General features: G+C 41.9%; 1 protein-coding gene across 4 annotated transcripts; it reads right to left on the bottom strand.

The window, feature by feature from the left end:
- Positions 1-4697: 4697 nt before the first annotated feature.
- Positions 4698-11704, bottom strand: EIF2B2 (eukaryotic translation initiation factor 2B subunit beta). 4 transcript variants are annotated; one of them, XM_086319622.1, is made up of 8 exons: positions 11498-11704; positions 11273-11393; positions 10964-11112; positions 9897-10060; positions 8680-8775; positions 7638-7775; positions 6524-6590; positions 4698-5250 (listed from the first exon to the last, which is right to left on the bottom strand). In XM_086319622.1, exons 1-8 carry the CDS (start codon positions 11658-11660, stop codon positions 5093-5095), a joined length of 1056 nt encoding a protein of 351 aa, XP_086175748.1. In that variant the 5' UTR covers positions 11661-11704; the 3' UTR covers positions 4698-5092. The 4 variants fall into 4 exon arrangements, with proteins under 4 accessions (XP_086175748.1, XP_086175750.1, XP_086175749.1 ...); XM_086319624.1 differs by having other exon boundaries at positions 6485-6590; XM_086319623.1 differs by having other exon boundaries at positions 6466-6590.
- Between the last annotated feature and the right edge of the window lie 10912 nt (positions 11705-22616).

The following is a 22616-nucleotide window of genomic DNA, read 5'->3' on the forward strand; positions in this document are numbered from 1 at the left end:
AGTCCTGGGATCTCTTTGTTCATTGGAAGGACTGATGTTCAAGCTGAAGCTCCAACACTTTGGCCACCTAATGCAAAGAATTGACTCACTGGAAAAACCCCTGATGCTGGCAAAGATTGAAGGCAGGAGGAGAAGGGGATGACAGAGGATGAGATGGTTGGATGGCATCACCAAGTCGATGGATAAAAGTTTGAGCAAGAAAAAAAAAAAAAAGAGTTTGAGCAAGTTCCGGGACTTGGTGATGGACAGGGAATAACTGCAGTCCATGGGGTCTCAAAGAGCCAGACATGACTGAGTGACTGAACTGAACTGAGAAGCTAGTATCGGAAAACTCAAGGCAGGAATTCCCTGGGCCGTCCAGTGGTTAGGACTGTCTCACTGGGTTTGATCCTGGCCACTCTCTCACATGCTTTCATTGGGTTTAATCCTTGGCCTGGAAACTAAAATCCCAACAAGCCATGTGGCCAAAAATAAATGAATTTCTTCTAAGAAAGAAATTTGGCAAAGCTTAAAATGTAGGCTAGAAGGAAAAGGAGAGGCTGGGGAGGGGGCTAGGGCAAAGTCCAGAACCCAGGTGCGGAGGTGGAACTCCTTGAGTAGCTGAAAATGAAGAGGATCTAGCAATCAGCCATCAGAGCAAGGGAAAAGGTCAGACACAAATCAACAGCTGGGATCTGAGCCTAACAGACAGTACAAAGAACAAGGCAGTCCAAACAGGTCAGAGCAGGAGGGGGCTCAAGGCCAAGTTCTGGAGATGTGTCGGGGGCTGAGGAAGCCATGCCAAGTGAGAACAGATGCAGCCCATCATTTCCTAGACAGAACTGACAACCAGGTTCAGCGGAAGCCTCAGGCGGGGGCCAGCACCAGCATACCTGAAGGGAGGGAAGAGCACTTTCTGGCACAAAGAACAGGCTCTCCTTACCTGTTTTCCACTGAAGCACACCCCCTTTCATCAAAACGCTTTACACAAGCAGGCTAACAATGAGAACTGACTGCTGTGTTTGCCACTGTATATCATGCCTGTCTTCACCCCTTCTCAGCTGAAATTGTTCAACACTGAGATGGCAAAATGTGGGGCTCAGCAGAGAGGAAAAGAAGGAAGCCTGGGAAACCAAAAATTTGGATAATCTGCACCAAATTCCTCCCTTCTATCCCTCCACTTATTCATTTGTTTATCATTCAGTAACCTCTAGTGAGTCCCTTCTAAACATATTGCTGCAGAAATTGTGGAGGCGATTAAAAAAAAAAGTGATCCTATCGTTTAGGACTTTTCAAGCCCTTGAATCACTTTCATCCCATGCCCGTTTGTCACAGAGCACTCAGTTTTATCAAGAAACATCTGATAAAGTTCAGGCAACCTGATCAAAGCCTGTGGAAATCTGAGTATCTATTATTTCGCAATCTATCGAGCCAGTAAGCTAGCGTGACTCAAGTAGCGGTGTGAAGCTGGATTTGGCCAGATTTTCCCTGTACAACTTGCCTGACTAAACAGTTTGCTCATATTTACTTTAAGAGCAAAGAGTATCCAAATGTGATTTAAAAAAAAAAAAAAGGTAGTCTGGAGTTAGTCTATCATTAGTTCATCACTGCTCTTAGTTTATCATCACTTAAGTATGCTACCACCTCTCTTTTAATAGAAGTTAACTGCAGGATTTTACATATAAATTATGAATCTTGTCAAGTTTTTAAGTAGCTTCCTTCTCCTCTAGGCAGGTCTTAATTCTAAATGAAAATAACATGCCTGCAAAAACACTACTGAAAGGCCCCTTCTCGTCATGACAGTACTTAATGTAAACATCAGGAGATCATCATTTCAAGTGCGGTTAGGCTTGAAAGGCAGTCCCACGTGTTGTGAAGGTTGAAAGCTTAGACCATAGCTCTTTATTAATAATAATTGCTTAGCCATTGTGCAACATCCTGGAACAACTGTTTGGTGAATGAAAGGGTAATTCAGAGCAGAGTAGACCAGATAAGAAAAACACTTCCAAACCACATTTCAAAATAGCTCCTTTGTGTCAACTGGGTGCGTGTCTGCAGAGTGGAGTTTTTGCGAGGACAGGTGGATAGTATGGAGCCTTTACAATAATGACATCCCCATCTGGTACTATCTTTATGGCAAAGCATGCTGCTGTACCAAGGTTTACATATGTGGTATCACAGAGTCAGGGAGCTCAGGGGTGGAACTGTGAGCTGGGCAGCCTTCATGAACCTAAACTGCTGCAACAGCTCACTTTGAGAAATGGCTTTCAAGCACATCTGTGAAACTTACGATCTTAGGAGTACCGGCATTTCTTTTGAGGTATCACTTTACACTTCAGTTTTTCTTGGTAGAGTATTTTTCAGAGACTTCTCTTAGGAGGCTATATTAGGAATTTCTGTTCCTTATTTGAGTTCCAGGAACTTGTGCCTTTCCTGCCCGCTGTCCAAATTGGAAGATACAAACCGTGGGAAAATGCGTCTTTACAAACTCTATGGAGTGAGTGACCTAACTTGGTTTATTTAGCATATTCAGGAAGACTTTCATGTCCATGGAATCCCTGATTGATTCTAAGCTACCACTGTTTTTAAATGAGCTTCTTCTGAGCTCTGCTGCAAAGGCAGGGGTGGGAAGCAAGTTCAAACAAAGGCTGACAGGTAGTAAGCAGACATGAACACCTCGGTGTCCCCCTGCTTAGATCAGGTTCTCCCTTCCAATATTTACTCTTCCTCAAGCAGGAAAAGGGAGAAAGAGAAATAGGAAAGCAAGGTATATAAATAGCATAGTGGGATTTACTTAATTGAAGTTCTAAAGTCTAAAGAATCCACATCCGTGCAGCTCTGTTGCAGGCACTGTAAGAGCTGGCCGCAGAGACGGAAAGCCTCTACCCTGGTAACCTTCGTCCACCTCAGGGATGCCTGGGACGGATGCTGGTGCTAATCTTAGACACAGAGACTAAGATGCACAAAGGACAAGTATGATAACACACTTCCAGAAACAGATTTAAATTCCTTCTCTTCCTCCAGAGCAGTCATATCCAGGCGAGCCGCTGTTAGGATGGGCGCCTTCAAAGACTGCTCGAAACGGGTAGCTACAAGCCTCTTTACCGAGAAAGCATGTGGTCTTAGATGTTTTAAGAAATAATTGACAACAAAGACCTGTGTGAGCCGGGCTCTTCTGGGTCAGAGAGCTTTCAGATCAGTCCTTTAGACTGACTCTCTTCAGTCTTGTCTTTTCCCTCTCTCAGGGAAGACAAGAGTCCAAAGGCAAAGATCTGCCCACGTCAAGCAGGATCAGAGTAGAGGCCTTTCCCTCATTGTCTACCTTCTGGCCAGTGTTTACCAAAACACAAATATCAAAATCACCTGGTAAAATCCCTTAAGATGCTCTTTAAACATGCAGATTCCTAGAACTTCCACCTTCTGCCTCATAGACACTGCTGCCAGAGGTTGACTTTGTGACAAGCATCCCCGGGCGGGGGTTCCCTTGCACACTTGGGGTATCTTGGCCCTAAGTTTGCTTTGCACCATGCTTCCCAAACATGGCATCCAGATCATCTGACCTGAGGAGGTTTTTTGAAAACATAAATCACTAAAGTAGCACACATGAAGAATAGAAACAATATCCTAAATAAATATCCTAATAAAATCTGCTTGCCAATGTTTCGTGTTAATTCTTCCAAGATTTTTATCCTGTGCATCCACATAATTTGTTTTAAGGAGCTAAGGATCATTTCCTGCAGATTGCCCTGCAGCTTGTTTTTTTCCCCAGCTTGTTTTTGGTTAATAGAATATAAAATTAGACTTGCTTATAAATCTATCCCATGCATTAACACAAGAGTCACAACTCAGATGCCCATAAGGCTTCAGCAGACAATATAAATGAGTTTTGTGAACCTGGCTTGGAATTGCAGAAAACAGGGCTTCCCATTTACTAGAATTAGAAACTATCCACCTATAGTCAAATTGTTTGCATTTGGGAGTGCGGGCCCAGAGTTCACCAACTCTTCAGGAGACGGAAGAAATCTGAATTTATTTAATGTGTAACATCCAGATTTTAAAATACTGATAACTAATTCAAATTAAATACCAGATGAATGAATCAAAATGTCTTTAATCCAGACACTGATCTCCGTCACCTTTTGAAACCTCTACTGCAATGTATACATCATCAAGTAGATCACATTTATAAACCTTTCTTGTTTTTAACTAACAGAATATAAAATGCTATATTGCTGCACCCTTAGGCTGTGACATTACAGCTGCTACAATGGACATTCTTGCCTATGTCTTTCTGTGCTTGCAAAAATAAATCTAGAAGGTTGAAACTGCCCTGGAAAAGGTTGTATCAATTTGCAATTCTATTATTAGTACATGAGGGGGTCCTTTTCCGGGATGCTCTAAGAATATTCCCAGGACACTCTAAGCCAACCCAGAGATCAGATGCAGTAGGTCTGAGATGGAGGCTGAGATTGTATATTTTCTTAAGCTCCCAGATGATTCTGATGATCAGTGATTTTGGAACCACTGTCTTGGATTATTAACGAGTTGTTTGGGACCATTTCCAGTGAGTTATAAAGGAAATCATAAATACTTTCATCTGAATTTCTGTTTTAGGCTGTTACCTCTAATTACTGCCCTCTATGAAAACACCAAAGGGTTCTGCTGCTGCTGTTTCAGGCAGTTCAGTCGGAGCAGAACAATAAATAAACCAACTCAGGAACCTTCAAGCAGCTTTTATTGGCACGGCCTCGGAAAAGGAGTGGCAGTCTTTCTGAGCAAAAACCTGTAGCCCAGCAAGTCTTTGGTGTCATGTTTAAAACACCACCAAGCCGGAAAGTTTAAGTTCCTGAAACAGATGCTCCAAGTCACTAAGAGGCTCCAAAATCAAGAGATCAAGCCCTGCTGGCTCTGTAAGATCCAAAAGGCAAAGAACAGTCCTGGAGATGCATCCCAATTATGGGATGACCAAAATGGCAGGAAACAGTATCAGGTTTTCTAAGGCTGACTCTTGTTCGCTCCCCCATTACAAGGAAGATGCATTTCAGTTGTGGCACAGAAATCTCCTCTCTGTTCTGTGTTTGCCTAAGCAGCTTCTGCTTAGGACGAGTGGTGGTTATAGGACGTGATCGTCAGGATGGTAGAGTTCACTCATCAGGCGGTAGATGTAGGAAGGTGCATTCCCACCAATGTTGGAGATAAACAAAGTAATGAGCTCTGGAGGGACGTAGTCAAACACGGGGCAATGGACACTGACCTTCTCCAAGATGTCCCCTGAAAGGCAATCACATGAGCTGAAGACAAAACCGAGGCTCCTGTTCTAATAAGTATCTCATGGATTCTAGGCTCAATAACACAGGGATACTTGCCACCCCAAGGAAGGGAAGCTGTAGCAAAATACAAACCAGAAGAAAAGATGTCTGATCACGATCTGCCCTGTGTTTACGACTCTCCAATACCTTCCCATAGAAAGGCAAAAAAAGTTTCAAATTCGGGATTGCAGCTGTCAAGATTTGGGCCCTCCCCACTGCACTACACTCTAGTCTGTACCGCTCTCCCTCTTGCTCAGTACTCTCCAGCCACATGGCCATCTTTTTCGACCTGGCTAAGCATGTACCTAACTCAGGTCTTTTGCACCAACATCTGGAAAACTCTTTCCTTTGCTTTCATGTGGCAGGCTCTATTCCTTCAGGAATCAGCTGAAATGCCATCTCATTAAGTCCCTTTCCCAGTCTAAGGTAGTCCCCTAGTCACTTTCCATCATATCATCCATATTTTCTTCCTAAAACACTCCATGCCCTGACATATTCTTGTCTGTCTTTTGCAACATGATATAAACTCTGGGGGAGCAGGGCCCATCTGTGTTAATCACTGTTATATCCCTAGCGCCTGAAATAGTGCTGGATACACAGTGGGTGCTCAAGAGTCATAAATCTTTCTTGAAACAATGAATGTTTGAATAAATGGTGAAGTTATTAAATTTCCAAGAAGAATAAGCACTCCAAGTACTATGTTTTGCTCCCAGAGGATGTTAAAGACCATGCAAACTGTTGATGAGGCAGCAAGCTCACTGAGCTAAGTTGCTGCCTTCAAAAGAAGACAGAGAAAAGGTCCCCAACACACAAAAGTGTCCAGGCTACAGGCAAGTTTTATAAGTAACATTTCAGAGCCTGCTTCTTTGGCAGTCACATCACCAAAATGACTCCCTGCAGCAACCAAAATCAAGTACACTTTCTGATTGGGCTGTTGCCTGTATCTCAGACAACTTGTAAAGCCAATCCCAGTCAATGCTGGGTGATCCAACCCTCCATGGCCCCCATAACTCAGCTAAAATATATTAGTTTCAGAAGAAAATGAACATGGATTAGGTCAGGTCCGCAAACACTCTAAGATGCTAAAAAGAACAGTCCCCACAAAAAGTATGACTAATAAAACACAGCCCAACAACGTTCAATCCCACTGACCACCAAAAGACCAAAACAAACATACACAAAAATCCAAAACACACCAAGTGCGTGTGCCATACACATTCAAGCAACTTCTCTACCTTCTGTGAAAGGCAGGACTTCTTCAGGAGCCACAAACTTGTGAAATGAATCTTCTTCATTGGGAAACTGGAAAAGGAAAAATTAGGAAGAAAAAAAGAGAGATCTGACACTTTGACTTTCAGGTATACACCCAAGAGAAATAAAAAGACATCCAGACACTTGATTACAAAGGCTTATTGCAACATTATTTACAAAAGCCAGAAGGTAGAAATAACCCAGATGCTCATCAACAGATGAATGGATGATTAAATTGTGGTATATCCATACAACAGAACATTATTCAGTCACAAAAAAGGAATAAAGTATGTGCTATAACTCAGATGAACTCCCCAAATATTTAGAAATCAGAAACAAAAGGGTCCATAATGTATGACTCCTTTTATGTGAAATATCAAAATTAGGCAAATCCATAGAGACTCAAAGCAGACTAGCAATCACTAGGAGATGGGAAGAAGAAAGAAGGGAGTGATTACTTAATGGGTACAGAGTGTTCTTCTGGGATGATGAAAAAATTCTGAAACTAAAGAGTGGTAGTTGCACAATGCTGTGAATGTACTAAATGCCACTGAACTGTACATTTTAAAATGGTTAATTGTGTGTTATGTGAATTTCACTTCAATTTTTTTATGAGTAGACACCTATAGAGTCTCACCTATAGAGAGACACCTATATAGATAGGCTGTTATTTTCAAAGCAAGTAGTTTCTATCACTGGTAAAATGACTCTTTACTTAGTAACTGCTTGTGTTCAGGCTACAGAATACAGTCCCTGGAACTATGACAAATAAAAACCAATTCTGTGTTTCTAGTTTCAACTTGCTTGGCATTTTCAGAAATGGTCAGGGTGACAGGGGAGTGGTGGCAATGTAGACAAAGGGCCTTCCCCAACTACATATTATCCTGACCTTATAATTTTGACCTCCTGAAGCTGAAAGGTTGTAACTATCAATGGCTCTTCCTGGATCAAGACTACTGTGGCCTTTTCCAGTCTCCACTGGGTCTAATCCACTGAGTAAATGTAGATAAAGAGAAGTCCCAGAGTGAGAAGGCTGAAGGTTAGAGTTCAAACCTATACTTTGACTTCCTTCTGTTGGCTAGAGACAGACAGACATACCTGTGGGGAAAGCTTGAACATAGGAGCACAGACGATGAGTGGGGTGGAGTGGTGTTTTGCTGCCAGTGCTAGAGTATGAGTTCCTGCCACAGCTCGCAGGGCACCGTTGGCCAGGATGGTCTTTGTGCCAATGATCACCTTTGGGACAGGAAGAAAGAAGCGAGCCATCCTGAGAACAGAGCCTTCAACAAGCCATTGGGCATGAGCACCTGAATGCTTAGCCCCTAGTCTTGGCCTTCTGCAAGGGGTGGGCGTGGGGATCACACACCAGTAGAGGGAAAGGGATTCTAGGTTCAGATCACAAGTTCTAGCAGAAAAGTGGATTCCCAAGGGAAAAATGAACACAGAAAACTGCAGTGTTTATTGCTCTTAGCCCTGTCTTCCCTGGAAATCTATGTGCTACACCTCCTGAGAAGTGGGAAGCCTTTCTTCTACCATCCACCACTACCAAGCTCTCTGAGCAGAAGTGGGCAGCTCTCTTATCAGATCCCTAACATGCTGACAAGATTAGCTTAGTCCCATTTCATTTCTTTCAATCCTTTAACCAAAATGAGGTGCCTCCAAGGGAGGACAGAGAAGAAAATGACAACCCACTCCAGTACTCTTGCCCTGAGAATCCCATGGACAGAGGAGCCCGGTAGGCTGCAGTTTATGGGGTCGCTAGGAGTCAGACAGGACTGAGCGACTTCACTTTCACTTTTCACTTTCATGCACTGGAGAAGGAAATGACAACCCATTCCAGTGTTCTTGCTTGGAGAATCCCAGGGACAAGGGAGCCTGGTGGGCTGCTGTCTATGGGGTCGCACAGAGTCGGACACAACTGAAGCAACTTAGCAGCAGCAGCAGCCAAGGGAGGAATAAAGAGGGGGGATCAACATTAGAATAAGAGATTTAAAAGGTCCACGTATGTGTTTTCAAAAGGTAACTCTTTTGAAACTCTTCTCTCTTCTTATAGATCTTGGGGCCAGGGAGGGGGGCAGATATTAATATTTTAAAGTATAATCTTCATAAATTTGACATAATATAACCCAAATACACCCACCTTGTTGACTCTTGACATAACAGCAAAAATGGCAGCATCGGTCATGACAGTTGTCTCAATACCTGCTTTGGACAAATTGACTGCCATCTCATGACCCTGCATTTGGAGACAAAGGTTGACGCTGAGAGGAAGAGCGGGAGAGAGAGAAAGAGCTTTCAAACATAACTGGATCTGGGGGACTGTGTGACACTGGCCATATCCAACATGCAACTTCCAACAGGTAACTAACTCATCTGGTAGGTGTTCTCTGGGAAGCGGCAGGAAGCCCAGGGGAAGCTAATTAATGTTTATTACTCCCCAGCAGTGCTGGGACAGGCACAGAACTGGAAATACAACTTGCTTGTGTAACTGGGCAGAGCGCACAGGACAGCTCCTGGCTCATTATTTTACAACATCCTTGCATACTTACATATTTCCTTTCTGGAGACCTATTATTTACCTGAAGACTGAGTGAGATCAGACCAAGCATCAGTCATCCCCAAGGTCATTTACCCTATGCTGACAGATAGCATATTCAAAAGCAGAGACATTACTTTGCCAACAAAGGTCCGTCTAGTCAAGGCTATGGTTTTTCCTGTGGCCATGTATGGATGTGAGAGTTGGACTGTGAAGAAGGCTGAGCCCTGAAGAATTGATGCTTTTGAACTGTGGTGTTGGAGAAGACTCTTGAGAGTCCCTTGGACTGCAAGGAGATCCAACCAGTCCATTCTGAAGGAGATCAGCCCTGGGATTTCTTTGGAAGGAATGATGCTAAAGCTGAAACTCCAGTACTTTGGCCACTTCATGCGAAGAGTTGATTCACTGGAAAAGACTCTGATGCTGGGAGGGATTGGGGGCAGGAGGAGAAGGGGACGACAGAGGATGAGATGGCTGGATGGCATCACTGACTTGATGGATGTGAGTCTGAGTGAACTCCGGGAGTTGGTGATGGACAGGGAGGCCTGGCGTGCTTCGATTCATGGGGTCGCAAAGAGTAGGATACGACTGAGCAACTAAACTGAACTGATTTCTGAAAGAACTAATATTTATCTTTTCTTGGGCCAAGTAGTTCACTCAACTTCCTTAAATGAATATTTTAAGAAAGTTCACAGGATCAACAATGTAAAATTCTCTTAAATGTTTTACTCTATATCCTCAATGTTTAAATTGCATCGATTCAAAGATGGCATTATTCTCTCATTTTAAATTTTTCTTAGCAGCCCCAGCAGTCCCCATACCTGACAGAAAGGTGCACACTCTGCCACAATGACATGGAACTTCCTCTTTCGGGCAGCCTCTCTGAGGAACGCCTCCACCGTGCGGGAGAAGCCGATGGTCATGATGACCTCGTTGGAGTGGATATGCTCCAGGGCCTGGGCTGCGATGTTCTCCGTTGTCCCTTCTGCGAGAAGCCAGTTTTGCATGGAAAATATGACACAGTCACGCTACAACACAGACTTGAGAGAGAACAGAAAGGAACATGTGCCCTTTTGTACACTGCCCACCTAGCAGAGCCTGGTAACACATGGTCAATGGACTAAACGTGAAATGTCCTGTTTCCTTAAAAGCCTCCCTCCATGGTTTTCTAGCTCCCAAGCTCTCAGCCTACCCTCTTGCCCTACTCATCAACTTACTCCCCTCACCCCTACCTTGCCCCAGAACTAGTTCTTTACGACTGACTTTGAAGACAATGAATTTAGGCAAGAGATGTCCCAGGAAATCTGAAAGTGCTGAGAGTAGGGTAAACAGAGTTTCCCTCTAAAAGAATTCCTCCTCCAAAAGGTGGCCACAACGCCTCCACCTGACAGGGAGGACACATAAGAAAAACAGGGGAGGAATTTGGAAGAAGCAGCTCAGTGCACAGACAGACCCAGTTTCTTCCTTTCCTGGGAACACTGACCACAATAAATATCTGGTCTCCTAGGTCACAAAAATAGGGGGGATAGAAGTGGCTTGTGTGTATGCATATAGGTATGTATGTGTGTGTGTCTGTAAAATTTCAAGTTTAGTGAAAAAGGGTTTATCAACTGTGGTTTTCAGAGGTTCATCTTAAAAATAAAAGCTCTTCCCAAACAGTCTCTGCCCAGTGGATTTGCAGTAGATAAGGGGTCAGTCTGTAAGGAAATGTAGAAAGGGTTATCTTAGTCTTGCCACCTATTCCAATCGTTCTTAATCCGGATGAGGGCAAACCTATGAGAACCAGAAGACTGGTTATCTTCCATCTCTGCTTATGAACAACTTCCAGGGTCTTCTGTTCCCTCATCTGCCTGCAACTTGTCCCGTCCACCTAAGGATCAGGACTCACCCAGTTCCACCAGCAGCTCGTTAATTGCCTCAATGATGTTGGACTGGAGTTGAGCATAATGGGAACGGAAATCCTCGCTCAGGCCCCCGGATGTCAAGAGTTTGTGCAGAGACTCCTGCTGATCGCTCTCGTCGCTGCGTCCATGGAGTCTACGAAGGCAACAAGACCCAAAGGAGTTGGGGGAAGAGATGTGGTCGTTTAAGTAACGACAGCTACTCAGCTCCAACAAAGGCTCCAAGCAGGGAGAGAGAGGGGCCCGTGCAAAAAGCTTCACTGGGCCCAAGCCCCGCTCCAGGACGTGGGCCTGACCTGCCATACTCCTCCCGGATGATCCTGAGCACTCTCCGCACCATGTTGCCCACTGTGGTCTCTGAGGGTTGCGCGGCCGTCATCCTCCGGCCTTCTCTCCGGATCAGTTCCATCAGCTCCCCTACCGCCCAAAGAGAAAAGGTGAGCGCGAGAAGGCCGCGGCGTGGCTCCTGGGCGACTTTCCGCCCGGGAATCGGGATCAGAAAGGGGCGAGACCTGCCTCACCTGCATTGCTCCAGCGGTGGTCCGTGATGATGCGGCGAAGCAGTCCCAGAGTCTCCCGGGCCATGTCCTCGGAGCTGCGCCTCCCGCCGCCCCGCTTCAGCGCCTCCACGAAACTCTCGATCCTCTCGGACAGCTCCGAGCCCTTGGCGGCTGCCCCTGGCATCGCGAAAAAAGCCGCCTTGCCGGCGGTATCCACACCGGGCAGACGTCGAGCTTGGACTTCCGGGGCAGGAGAGGTCGGCTTCCGCTCTGCTAGAAAAAACTCTCGCTTGGGAGAAGACTGGGCCACGCCCCTCGCTGCTAACTCCCGCCCCCCCTCCCCCCCGCCCCCCCCCCCCCCGCCACCTGACTGAGCCAATCAGACTCTTGGAACTCGATGTGTTGCGTTTACCGCCGAGCGTCCGCGCGCCTCAGAGGTTGGAAGGCTGGAAGTGTCCTTTCTTGGCTTCTGGATCGCTGAAGACCTGACGGTTGACGCCACAAGAGGATGGCTAGTCCCGTTGCTGTGGAAACAGCCAGTCCGAAAGGCCCCCACTACTTCCCGAGGCTACGCTGGAGAAGTTGCAGCCCTCCTTCCCGGTCCCTCAGCTCCGGTGACGATCAGAGTGCCGCTCCAGGGTCCACTACCCCTAGGGCAGACGCCCCATTATAATGCTGTTACATTGCATGATACTGGTTCGTTTGCGCCTCTATCTCTGTAGCAGACCGAGCTCCCTGATGGCAAGGACCTTTTTTTTTTTTTTTTTTTTTTTAGAATAAGGGGACCTATCTCATAGAGATGCATTCAGTTCAGTCGCTCAGTCGTGTACGACTCTTCGCGACCCCATGAATCGCAGCACGCCAGGCCTCCCTGTCCATCACCAACTCCCGGAGTTCACTCAGACTCACGTCCATCGAGTCAGTGATACCATCCAGCCATCTCATCCTCTGTTGTCCCCTTCTCCTGCCCCCAATCCCTCCCAGCATCAGAGTCTTTTCCAATGAGTCAACTCTTCGCATGAGGTGGCCAAAGTACTGGAGTTTCAGCTTCAGCATCATTCCCTCCAAAGAAATCCCAGGGCTGATCTCCTTCAGAATGGACTGGTTGGATCTCCTTACAGTCCAAGGGACTCTCAAGAGTCTTCTCCAACACCACAGTTCAAAAGCATCAATTCTTCGGCGCTCAGCCTTCTTCACAGTCCAACTCTCACATCCATACATGACCACAGGAAAAACCATAGCCTTGACTAGACGGACCTTTGTTGGCAAAGTAATGTCTCTGCTTTTGAATATGCTATCCAGGTTGGTCATAACTTTCCTTCCAAGGAGTAAGCGTCTTTTAATTTCATGGCTAGATGAGACAATTCATACACAGTGTCTAACACCTACTAAACTCTAAGTAAAAGGTCATGTTATGTTTTACTCCCCAGTCTCTAGTCTGTCCAGATGGAAGGACATCATCTTTGCTCCCATTTTAACTGCCACTTTGAATCTCCTTATTGGTGGATATTCGGTCTCCTCATCTCTGAGATGTGCTAGATGTTGGTCTTATATTAGATGTGCTAGACGTTGAAAAGTGAAGTGAAGTCGCTCAGTCGTGTCCGACTCTTTGCAACCCCATGGACTGTAGCCTACCAGGCTCCTCTGTCCATGGGATTTTCCAGGCAATAGTACTGGAGTGGATTGCCATTTCCTTCTCCAGCGGATCTTCCCGACCCAGAGATCGAACCCAGGTCTCCAGAGAAAAATTGCCTTGCAGAAAAATATATCAGTACCAAAATCAGACAAAGATAATACAAAAAAAAAGAAATTTAGAGACCAGTGTCCCTCATGAATGCAGATGCAAAGAGCTGCAACAAATTATTAGCAAACTGAATTCATCAGTACATAAAAGATTCATGTAGGGACTTCCCTGGTGGCCCAGTGCTTAGGAATCCACCTCCCAATGAATGCAGAGGACACAGGTTCAATCCCTGGTCCAGGAGGATCCCACATACTGCAGAGCAACTAAGTGGTGTGCCACAAGTACCAAAGCCTGCGCCCTCTAGAGCAGGAGAACCACAATTACTGAGCCCCTGTGCCGCAACTACTGAGGCCCATGTGCCTAGAACCAGTGCATCACAAGGAACCCCTGCTCACCACAGTTAGAGAAAGCCTGCATGAAGCAAGGAAGACCCAACACAGTCAAAAGTAAATAATAAAATTAAGATTAATGTATAAATACCAAGTATAATTTAAATCTGGAAGGCAAAGCTGTTTCAATATTTGAAAATCAACTTGAGAAACTATGTTAATATTCTAAAAAGTAAAACCACATGACCATATCAATTGATGCAAGAAGCATTTGACAAAAATCAGCAGACATTGAATTAAAAACAAAAAACCTTAAAAAACTAGGAATAAAGAGGAGCATCTTCAGCATGATAAGGGCCATCTACAAAATCCTGTACCTAACATCATACTTTATGGTCGAAGAAAATTTCTCTCTAAAGATCAGAAACAAGGCAAGAATGTCCACTTTTACCATTCAAATTGGAACTCAAACATCTAGCCAGTGCAATAAGGCAAGAAAAAGAAATTATAAAAGCATACAGAATGGAAAGAAAGAAAACTAACAGAAAACACCATTGTCTTCATAGAAAATCCCAGAGAATCAACAATAAGAAAAAACCTCCTAGAACTAATTAAGCAAAGATGCAGGGTCAACACACAAAAATCAATCATATTTCTATATATTGTTAATGAATAATCAGAAACCAAAACTGAAAGCATACTAACTCCCCAAAGCCATAAAGTATTTATCAGTTTTACCATGTTAAATTTAAAATGTCTGAAAAGTTGTGTCAATTTACAGGCTTGCTGGCACTTATCATGTTCTGGCCAACTTTGGATATTGTCATGATTTTTCCAGATATAAAGACATTAAAAAATAAGATATGTACTGTTTTATACATACAAAAGAATATATATGTGTTGTGTATATATAATATGTATATGCAAGTTATGAATTGACAATAAATGAACACCTGTGAGCCCATCTATGAACTTGAAAACTAAAAATCTCAAATTCGTAGACACAGAAAGTAGAATGGTGGTTGTCAGAGGCTGGAGGGAAAAATTATTTATTGTTTAATGTATAGAATTTCAATTTTACAAGATGAAAGGAATTCTAGAAATGGATGATGGATGTGCATTTATATTGTATAACAGTGTAAGTGCATTTAATACCACTGAACTGCACACTTAAGGGTTAAAAAGGTAAATTTTCTGTGTATTTTACCACAATTTAAAAAATAAATAAATATGTGAAATATTAAGAAGACACCTAAAATACCGCCAATACCATCACATCAGTGTGTGTGCTCTTCTCCTAATCCATGTCCTTGCCTTCTACCACACTCAGGGATAACCACAAAATTTTGATTGATATTCCTTTGATTTATAAAAAAAAATTTACATATTTATAACCCCTAAATAACAAAGTGCTTAATTTTTCTTATTTGGAATTTTTTATAAATGGTATTATAATGTAATCTTCTACAAGTTGCTTTTTTTTTTTAACTCGGTACAACATTCCTAAAATTTCCCTCCATGTTGCTACATGTGTCTATAGTTCTGTTTGCACTGCTGCATAATGTTCCATCATGTGACTGTACCACAATTTGTGTATTCATTTTCCTTCAACAGATATTTGGGTTGTTTCCAATCTTTCTGGAGGGTGAGAGAATATAAACTATAAATATTCTTGTGTATATCTTGGCATACCTACAAGTGGAACAGCCAGGTCATAGGCTATGTGAATATTCAACTTTACAAATAATGCTAGTATTCCAAAGTGATTACATCAATGTATGCTCCCTCCAGAAGTGCTTAAAGATTTCTAGCTGATCTACTCCTTACCAACACTTGGTATTATCAATGGTTGAGGGAGGTGAGTGGAATCAGATAGATATAAAAGAACATATCATTGGCATCTTAATTTGTTTTTCTGATTACTAATGAGGTTTTTTTTTTTCATATGTTTATTGGCCATGTCCTTTTTCTCCTTTGTGAAATATCTGTCTTTTACCTACTTTCTTTAAGCTAAGGAAAAAAAAAAACTTTTTCTAACATATTTGTAGGAGTTCCTTATATATTCTGAAACTAGTTTTTTTTCCCCTTAATTTATGGCTTGTCTGTTTACTCACTTTGAGATATCTTTGAACAAAGTTCTTGATTTCTTTTATAGTTAATGCTTTTTGTGTTTTATTTAGAAAATCCTTCCCTAATCTAAAAGCATAAAGATAATCATCTGAATCTTCTTCTGAGTAATTTTACAAATTGCCTTTACACATAATTTTGAATTACTTTCTATATAGGATGAGAAATTTTATTTATTTTTTTTCTTTTTCCATTCTTTCTTCAGTGATTTTCAGTACTATCATGGTAATTTGTGAAGTTTCTACATTGTGAGAGTCTGTTTTGGGGCCCTCTGTTTGTTCCTATTGCTAAATTTGCCTATCCTTGAATCAATATTACATTATCTTAATTACTACTGTCTTTTTTTTTTTTTAAGTCTTGATATCTAGTAAGAAAAATTCTCTTACCATATTCCTTTCTTTAAGGGTGTCTTTAGTTTGGGGACTTTGCTCTTTCATGTATATTTTAGAAATAAAGCATCTATTTCTCAAAAAAAAAGCCACTCTATTGAGATTTTGTTTGGCATTGCTTTAAATCTCTAAACCAATTTGAGGACAATTGACATCTTTAAGATACCAAGTCCTACTGTTCATGAACATGGTATGTATCTGCATTTACTTAGGTCTTATTTAATGTTGTCCAGTAAAATTTTATAATTTTCTTCATTTAGGTCTTGCACATCATGTATATAAAATTTATTCTTAGGCATTTTATATATTTGTCTGTTTTTAGGTGATTATCATTCTTTTTCATCATTGCCAAATTAATAGAGAAATACAGAAACTACTTCTAATTTTTACCCTTTTGCTCATTAATCATGAAGAGCCTTTTTGCATATTTATTTACCGTTTGCTTTTCTTCTCTTATGAAGTACTGGTGCATGTGGTTTGCCCATTTTTCTAATGTGATGTATAGCAGACATTCTGGTTGTTTATTCAATATCCATTTTTCTCTTCTTTCTTATTAGAAAGAACTGATTTTGTTTGGTTTCTATCCACAGGGAAGGTGGTTTTAGCTTATGAGTAAACCTTGATTGATCTAAACCAATCATAGTCATTCCATTCTCTTTTTTTATTAAACAGATTGGTATAGAGTAACCTATTTTCTAGCCAGTGGAATGCAAGGGAAATCTGTTTGGCACTTCCTGGAAAGGTTTCCCTGTTCTAAAGAAAGAAACAGGCAAGACTACTTCGTCTATTCCTGGACTTCTTGGGTGAGATTCCTGGAGTTAATGCAGCTATCTTGTGACCCTGAGGTCTGAAGACTGAAAATAATGTTAACATGCTAAGGATTCCAGAACAGAAAAGCAGGGAGAACCTGGACTCTTGACAATATCAACACTTAATGGCTATTTTACATATGTTAGCTCTTCATCCTTAAACCTATGAGATAGATACTATTAATATAGTCTTTTTCAAAATAGGAAGCTAAGGCATAAATAGGACAAGTAACTTGCTCAGTGTCCCACACTCAGCAAATGAAAGGGCCAGAATATAAACCCAACAGCCTAGCTTCACAGCCTTTACCATTAGTCTATGTTTTGTGGTGGCTATTTTTAAAGTTATTGTGTGAAATCAACAAAATCAGAAGTTGCCCTATCTTTGGAGTTATTACATGAAGTCTAAATTTCTCTATTGTTTATATAATTTTAATTGGAATTTTATATCATTTGCAGCCCAAAGCATCTTGATTTGGGGTATTTATTTTTTCTAGTTGACTTATAAGATCTATTTAGATATTAAGAATGCTGTTTGACTATAATTTGTGTTGAAATACAACTGCCTAATTCTTATATACTGCTGTGGGATTGTAAATTGAAACTTTTAGTAGGACAATTTGAAAAAAAGGAAGAAAGCAAAATACTTTATAATGTTCATCCATACCCTTTATTTTTATTTATTTTATTTTTTTGCTGCACTGCACAGCATGCAGGCTCTTAGTTCCCCAACCAGGGATCAAACCCACACCCCCCTGCTATGGAAGCTTGGAGTCTTAAGCACTGGACTTAAGCACTGGATGTCCCTTCATTCATACCCTTTAAACCACTATCAGTTCAGTTCAGTTCAGTCGCTCAGTCATGTCCGACTCTTTGCAACCCCATGAATCGCAGCACTCCAGGCCTCCCTGTCCATCACCAACTCCTGGATATCTATGTCTAAAAATTTATCCTAAAGAAATAATCAGAAATAGGCATAAAGATTTTTCCACAATATTTTTCATTTTATTATTTATAACACAAAAATAAGAATATTCATGAAATTCAGGAATTCCTAAAATTTAGATTGGATATTATAGTATAGCTATACAATGGAATTGGAAAAGGCAATGGCACCCCACTCAAGTACTCTTGCCTGGAAAATCTCATGAACGGAGGAACCTGGTGGGCTGCAGTCCATGGGGTTGCTAAGATTCGGACATGACTGAAGCAACTTAGCAGCAACAGCAGCATACAATGAAATAGCATGTTTTAGAAGCATGTTTCCATTCCATGTTTAGAATGGAATAGCATGTTTTAGAACTAAACAACAATAAGTAATGACGTTGTTGTTTAGTTGCTATGTTGTGTCCGACTCTTTTGTGACTCCTCTGAATCGTAGCCCAACAGGCTCCTCTCTTCTTGGGATTTCCCGGGCAAGAACACCGGAAGTGAAAGTCGCTCATCTGTGTCCGCCTCTTTGTGACCCCGTGGACTACACAGTCCATGGAATTCTCCAGGCCAGAATACTGAAGTGGGTAGCTGTTCCCTTCTCCAGGGGATCTTCCCAACCCAGGGATTGAATCCAGGTCTCCCAAATTGCAAGCAAATTCTTTACTGCCTGGAGTGGGTTGATAGTTCCTTCTCTAGGAGATCTTCTTGATCCAGGGATTTAACCCATGTCTCCTGCATTGCAGGCAGAGTCTTTACCACTGAGCCACCTGGGAAGTCTTACTTAATTAAATAGAAAGTGTTTAACAATAAGGAAAATTGTTGACAACATATTGTTAAGTTTAAAAAAGTAGATTGCATACAGTGAGTCTGCAAAATAGTTTGGCAATTCCTTTCAGAACTGAAGATGGACTTATAATCAGATCAGATCAGATCAGTTGCTCAGTCGTGTCCAACTCTTTGCGACCCCATGAATCGCAGCACGCCAGGCCTCCCTGTCCATCACCAACTCCCGGAGTTTACTCAGACTCACGTCCATCAAGTCAGTGATGCCATCCAGCCATCTCATCCTCTGTTGTCCCCTTTTCCTCCTGCCCCCAATCCCTCCCAGCATCAGAGTCTTTTCCAATGAGTCAACTCTTCGCATGAGGTGGCCAAAGTACTGGAGTTTCAGCTTTAGCATCATTCCTTCCAAAGAAATCCCAGGGGTGATCTCCTTCAGAATGGACTGGTTGGATCTCCTTGCAGTCCAAGGGACTCTCATGAGAGATCTACAACCCAGCAATTATACTCTTGCTCATTTATCCCAGAGAAGTGAGCACTTCTGTCCAAATAGGAAGTTGTACACGAATGTCCATAGCAGCTTTATTCATGATAACCCCGAACTGAAAACTTACCCAAATGTTCTCCAGTTGATTAATGTTTAAACAGACTGTGGTATTACACATCCATACCATTGAATACAGCTCAGCAGTAAAAAGGAACAAACTATCGGCGTATGCAGCAACTTAGATGAATCTCAAGACAATTACAATGAGTGAAAAAAGCCAGTTCTAAAAGTATACATACTATCTAATTCCATTTGCTTAACATTTATGAAATTATGGAGATAAAGAATGGGTGCATGGTTGCCAGGAATTAGGAATGAGTGGGGGATGGGATGGGTGTGGCTCTAAAGGAGTGATGTACAGAGGATAGAAGAATTGAGTTTCTTTATTGTGGTGATGTAAGGCTACACATGAGTCCGTGTATAACTAATGAAATCTAAATAAGCTCTATGAACTGTACTAATGTCAATATATTGCTTTTGATATTGTCCCACCATTGTGTAAGATGTTACCTTAGGGGGAGGCCAAGGAAGACTGCATGGGCCTTGGTGTGCGTTGCTTTCAACTTCCTGTGAATCTACAATTATTTCAAAATAAGCAAAAACTTAATAAACCAGGACCTACAAAATAAAAACATCTGTCATTATTTAAAGAAATTCATAAAGCATTCAGTTCAGTTCAGTCGCTCAGTCGTGTCCTACTCTTTGCGACCCCATGAATCGCAGCACACCAGGCCTCCCTGTCCTTCACCAACTCCAGGAGTTCACTCAGACTCACGTCCATGGAGTCAGTGATGCCATCCAGCCATCTCATCCTCTGTCGTCCCCTTCTCCTCCTGCCCCCAATCCCTCCCAGCATCAGAGTCTTTTCCAATGAGTCAACTCTTTGCATGAGGTGGCCAAAGTACTGGAGTTTCAGCTTTAGCATCATTCCTTCCAAAGAAATCCCAGGGCTGATCTCCTTCATTACATTATTCTAATTGTTTAAAGGACTCAGTGCTAAAATAGACTGTAAAAAAGATTTTAGTTAAGAGCTGCAATTTCTCAAAAAAACAGGATAAAAAATAGTATATTTGATAGGAGCTCAATTTCATTTAAAATATATATGTTATTTATATAAATTTTATATAAAAATATGCACACATATGCACATATGTACTTCACACAAATATATGTACAATGTAGCTATATCTACATATCTACACATGTCTATATCTATTAGATTGATACAAAGATAATTATGGTTTCAGACTCTGAATTTTAAATCATTATAACTAAGCTCAAACACATCTTTATTAACCAAAATAGGAACCATTGAAATCAACGAGAAATACTTTTGCTTATTTCTGTTGCATAAAATCCGTGCTTCAGAATTTGACAAACTCTTGGAAAGCATTTTCTGCCTCCTGCTGGCTGTGGAAGCATTTTTCCTGCAAAAAATTGTTGAGATACTTGAAGAAGTGGTAGTCGGTTGGCCAGAGGTCAGGTAAATGTGGCAGATGAGGCAAAATTGTAGACCAGTTCATTCAACTTTTGAAGCATTGGTTGTGCAACGCGCAGTTGGGTGTTGTCGTGGAGAAGAATTCGGCCCTTTCTGTAGACCAATATTCGCTGAAGGCATTGCAGTTTTCTGTGTGTCTTCACGGTTTGTTGAATACACTTCTCAGATGTAATGGTTTTGCCAGGATTCAGAAAGCTGTAGTGCATCAGATGGGCAACAGACCACCAAACAGTGGCCATGATTTTTTTTTTTTTGGTGTAAGTTTGGCTTTGGGAAGTGCTTTGGAATTTCTCAGTCCAACTGCTGAGCCAGTTGTTGCCGATTGTCGTATACAATCCATTTTTCGTTGCACATCACAATCTGATAGAGAAATGGTTTGTTGTTGCATAGAATGAGAGAAGACAGCACCTCAAAATGACAGTTTTAAAAACTTCCAGTTAGCTCACGAGGCACCCATTTATTGAGCTTTTTCACCTTTACAATTTGCTTCAAATACGGAACAACCATAGAATGGTCGATGTTGAATTCTTGGGCAACTTCTCGTTAGTTACAAGAGGATCACCTTGTTGTCAACTTCCTATGGCCAGCCAGCTGCTACGCTCCTCATCTTCAAAGCTCTTGTCTCCTTTGCAAAAATTCTTGAACCACCACTGCACTGTATGTTCATTAGCAGTTCCTGGGCCAAATGCACTGTTGATATCGAGTGTTGTCTCTATTGCTTTATGATCCATTTTGAACTCAAATAAGAAAATTGCTCAAATTTGCTTTTTGTCTAACATCATTTCCATACTTTAAAATAAATGTAAAATAAACAGCAAGCAATTCTTCAGCAAAAAAACATAAAGTGAGAAATGTGCATTAAAATGACCTATTACATAACTGCATTTATTTAGAATGTATTCCAACATCAAATAGCAAATTTCAGCAAAGCAAAACCTCAATTACTTTTGTACCAATGTAATATTTTTCTGTATGCAAGTGTGTGTGTGTTTGTATGTGTGTATAAACAACATATACCAAGATGTTAACAGTGGTTATCCCTGGGTGTTATGGTAATAGGTTTACCAGTTCAGTTGCTCAGTCATAACCAACTCTTTGCAACCTCATGAACCTAAGCACACCAGGCCTTCCTGTCCATCATCAACTCCCAGAGTCCACCCAAACCCATATCCATTGAGTCGGGGATGCCATCCAACCATCTCATCCTCTGTCGTCCCTTTCTCCTCCTGCCCTCAATCTTTCCCAGCATTAGGGTCTTTTCAAATGAGTCAGCTCTTCACATCAGGGGGCCAAAGTATTGGAGTTTCAGCTTCAACATCAGTCCTTCCAATGAACACCCAGGACTGATCTCCTTTAGGGTAGACTAGTTGGATCTCCTTGCAGTCCAAGGGACTCTCAAGAGTCTTCTACAACACCACAGTTCAAAAGCATCAATTCTTTGGTGTTCAGCTTTCTTCACAGTCCAACTCTCACATCCATACACGACCATAAAAACCATAGCCTTGACTAGACGGACCTTTGTTGGCAAACTAATGTCTCTGCTTTTTAATATGCTGTCTAGGTTGGTCATAAGTGTCTTTTAATTTCATGGCTGCAATCATCATCTGCAGTGATTTTGGAGCCCAGAAAAATAAAGTCAGCCACTGTTTCCCCATCTATCTGCCATGAAGTGATGGGACCGGATGCCATGACCTTAGTTTTCTGAATGTTGAGCTTTAAGCCAACATTTTCACTCTCCTCTTTCACTTTCATCAAGAGGCTCTTTAGTTCTTCTTCACTTTTTGCCATAAGGGTGGTGTCATCTGCATATCTGAGGTTATTGATATTTCTCCCAGCAATCTTGATTCCAGCTTGTGCTTCTTCCAGCCCAGCGTTTCTCATGATGTACTCTGCATAGAAGTTAAATAAGCAGGGTGACAATATACAGCCTTGACGTACTCCTTTTCCTATTTGGAACCGATCTGTTGTTCCATGTCCAGTTCTAACT

This window comes from Bos grunniens, chromosome 10 (genome assembly GCF_055505025.1).
Source record: "Bos grunniens cultivar Pamir isolate PY7600 chromosome 10, Bosgru_T2T1.0, whole genome shotgun sequence".
Taxonomy (NCBI): domain Eukaryota; kingdom Metazoa; phylum Chordata; class Mammalia; order Artiodactyla; family Bovidae; genus Bos; species Bos grunniens.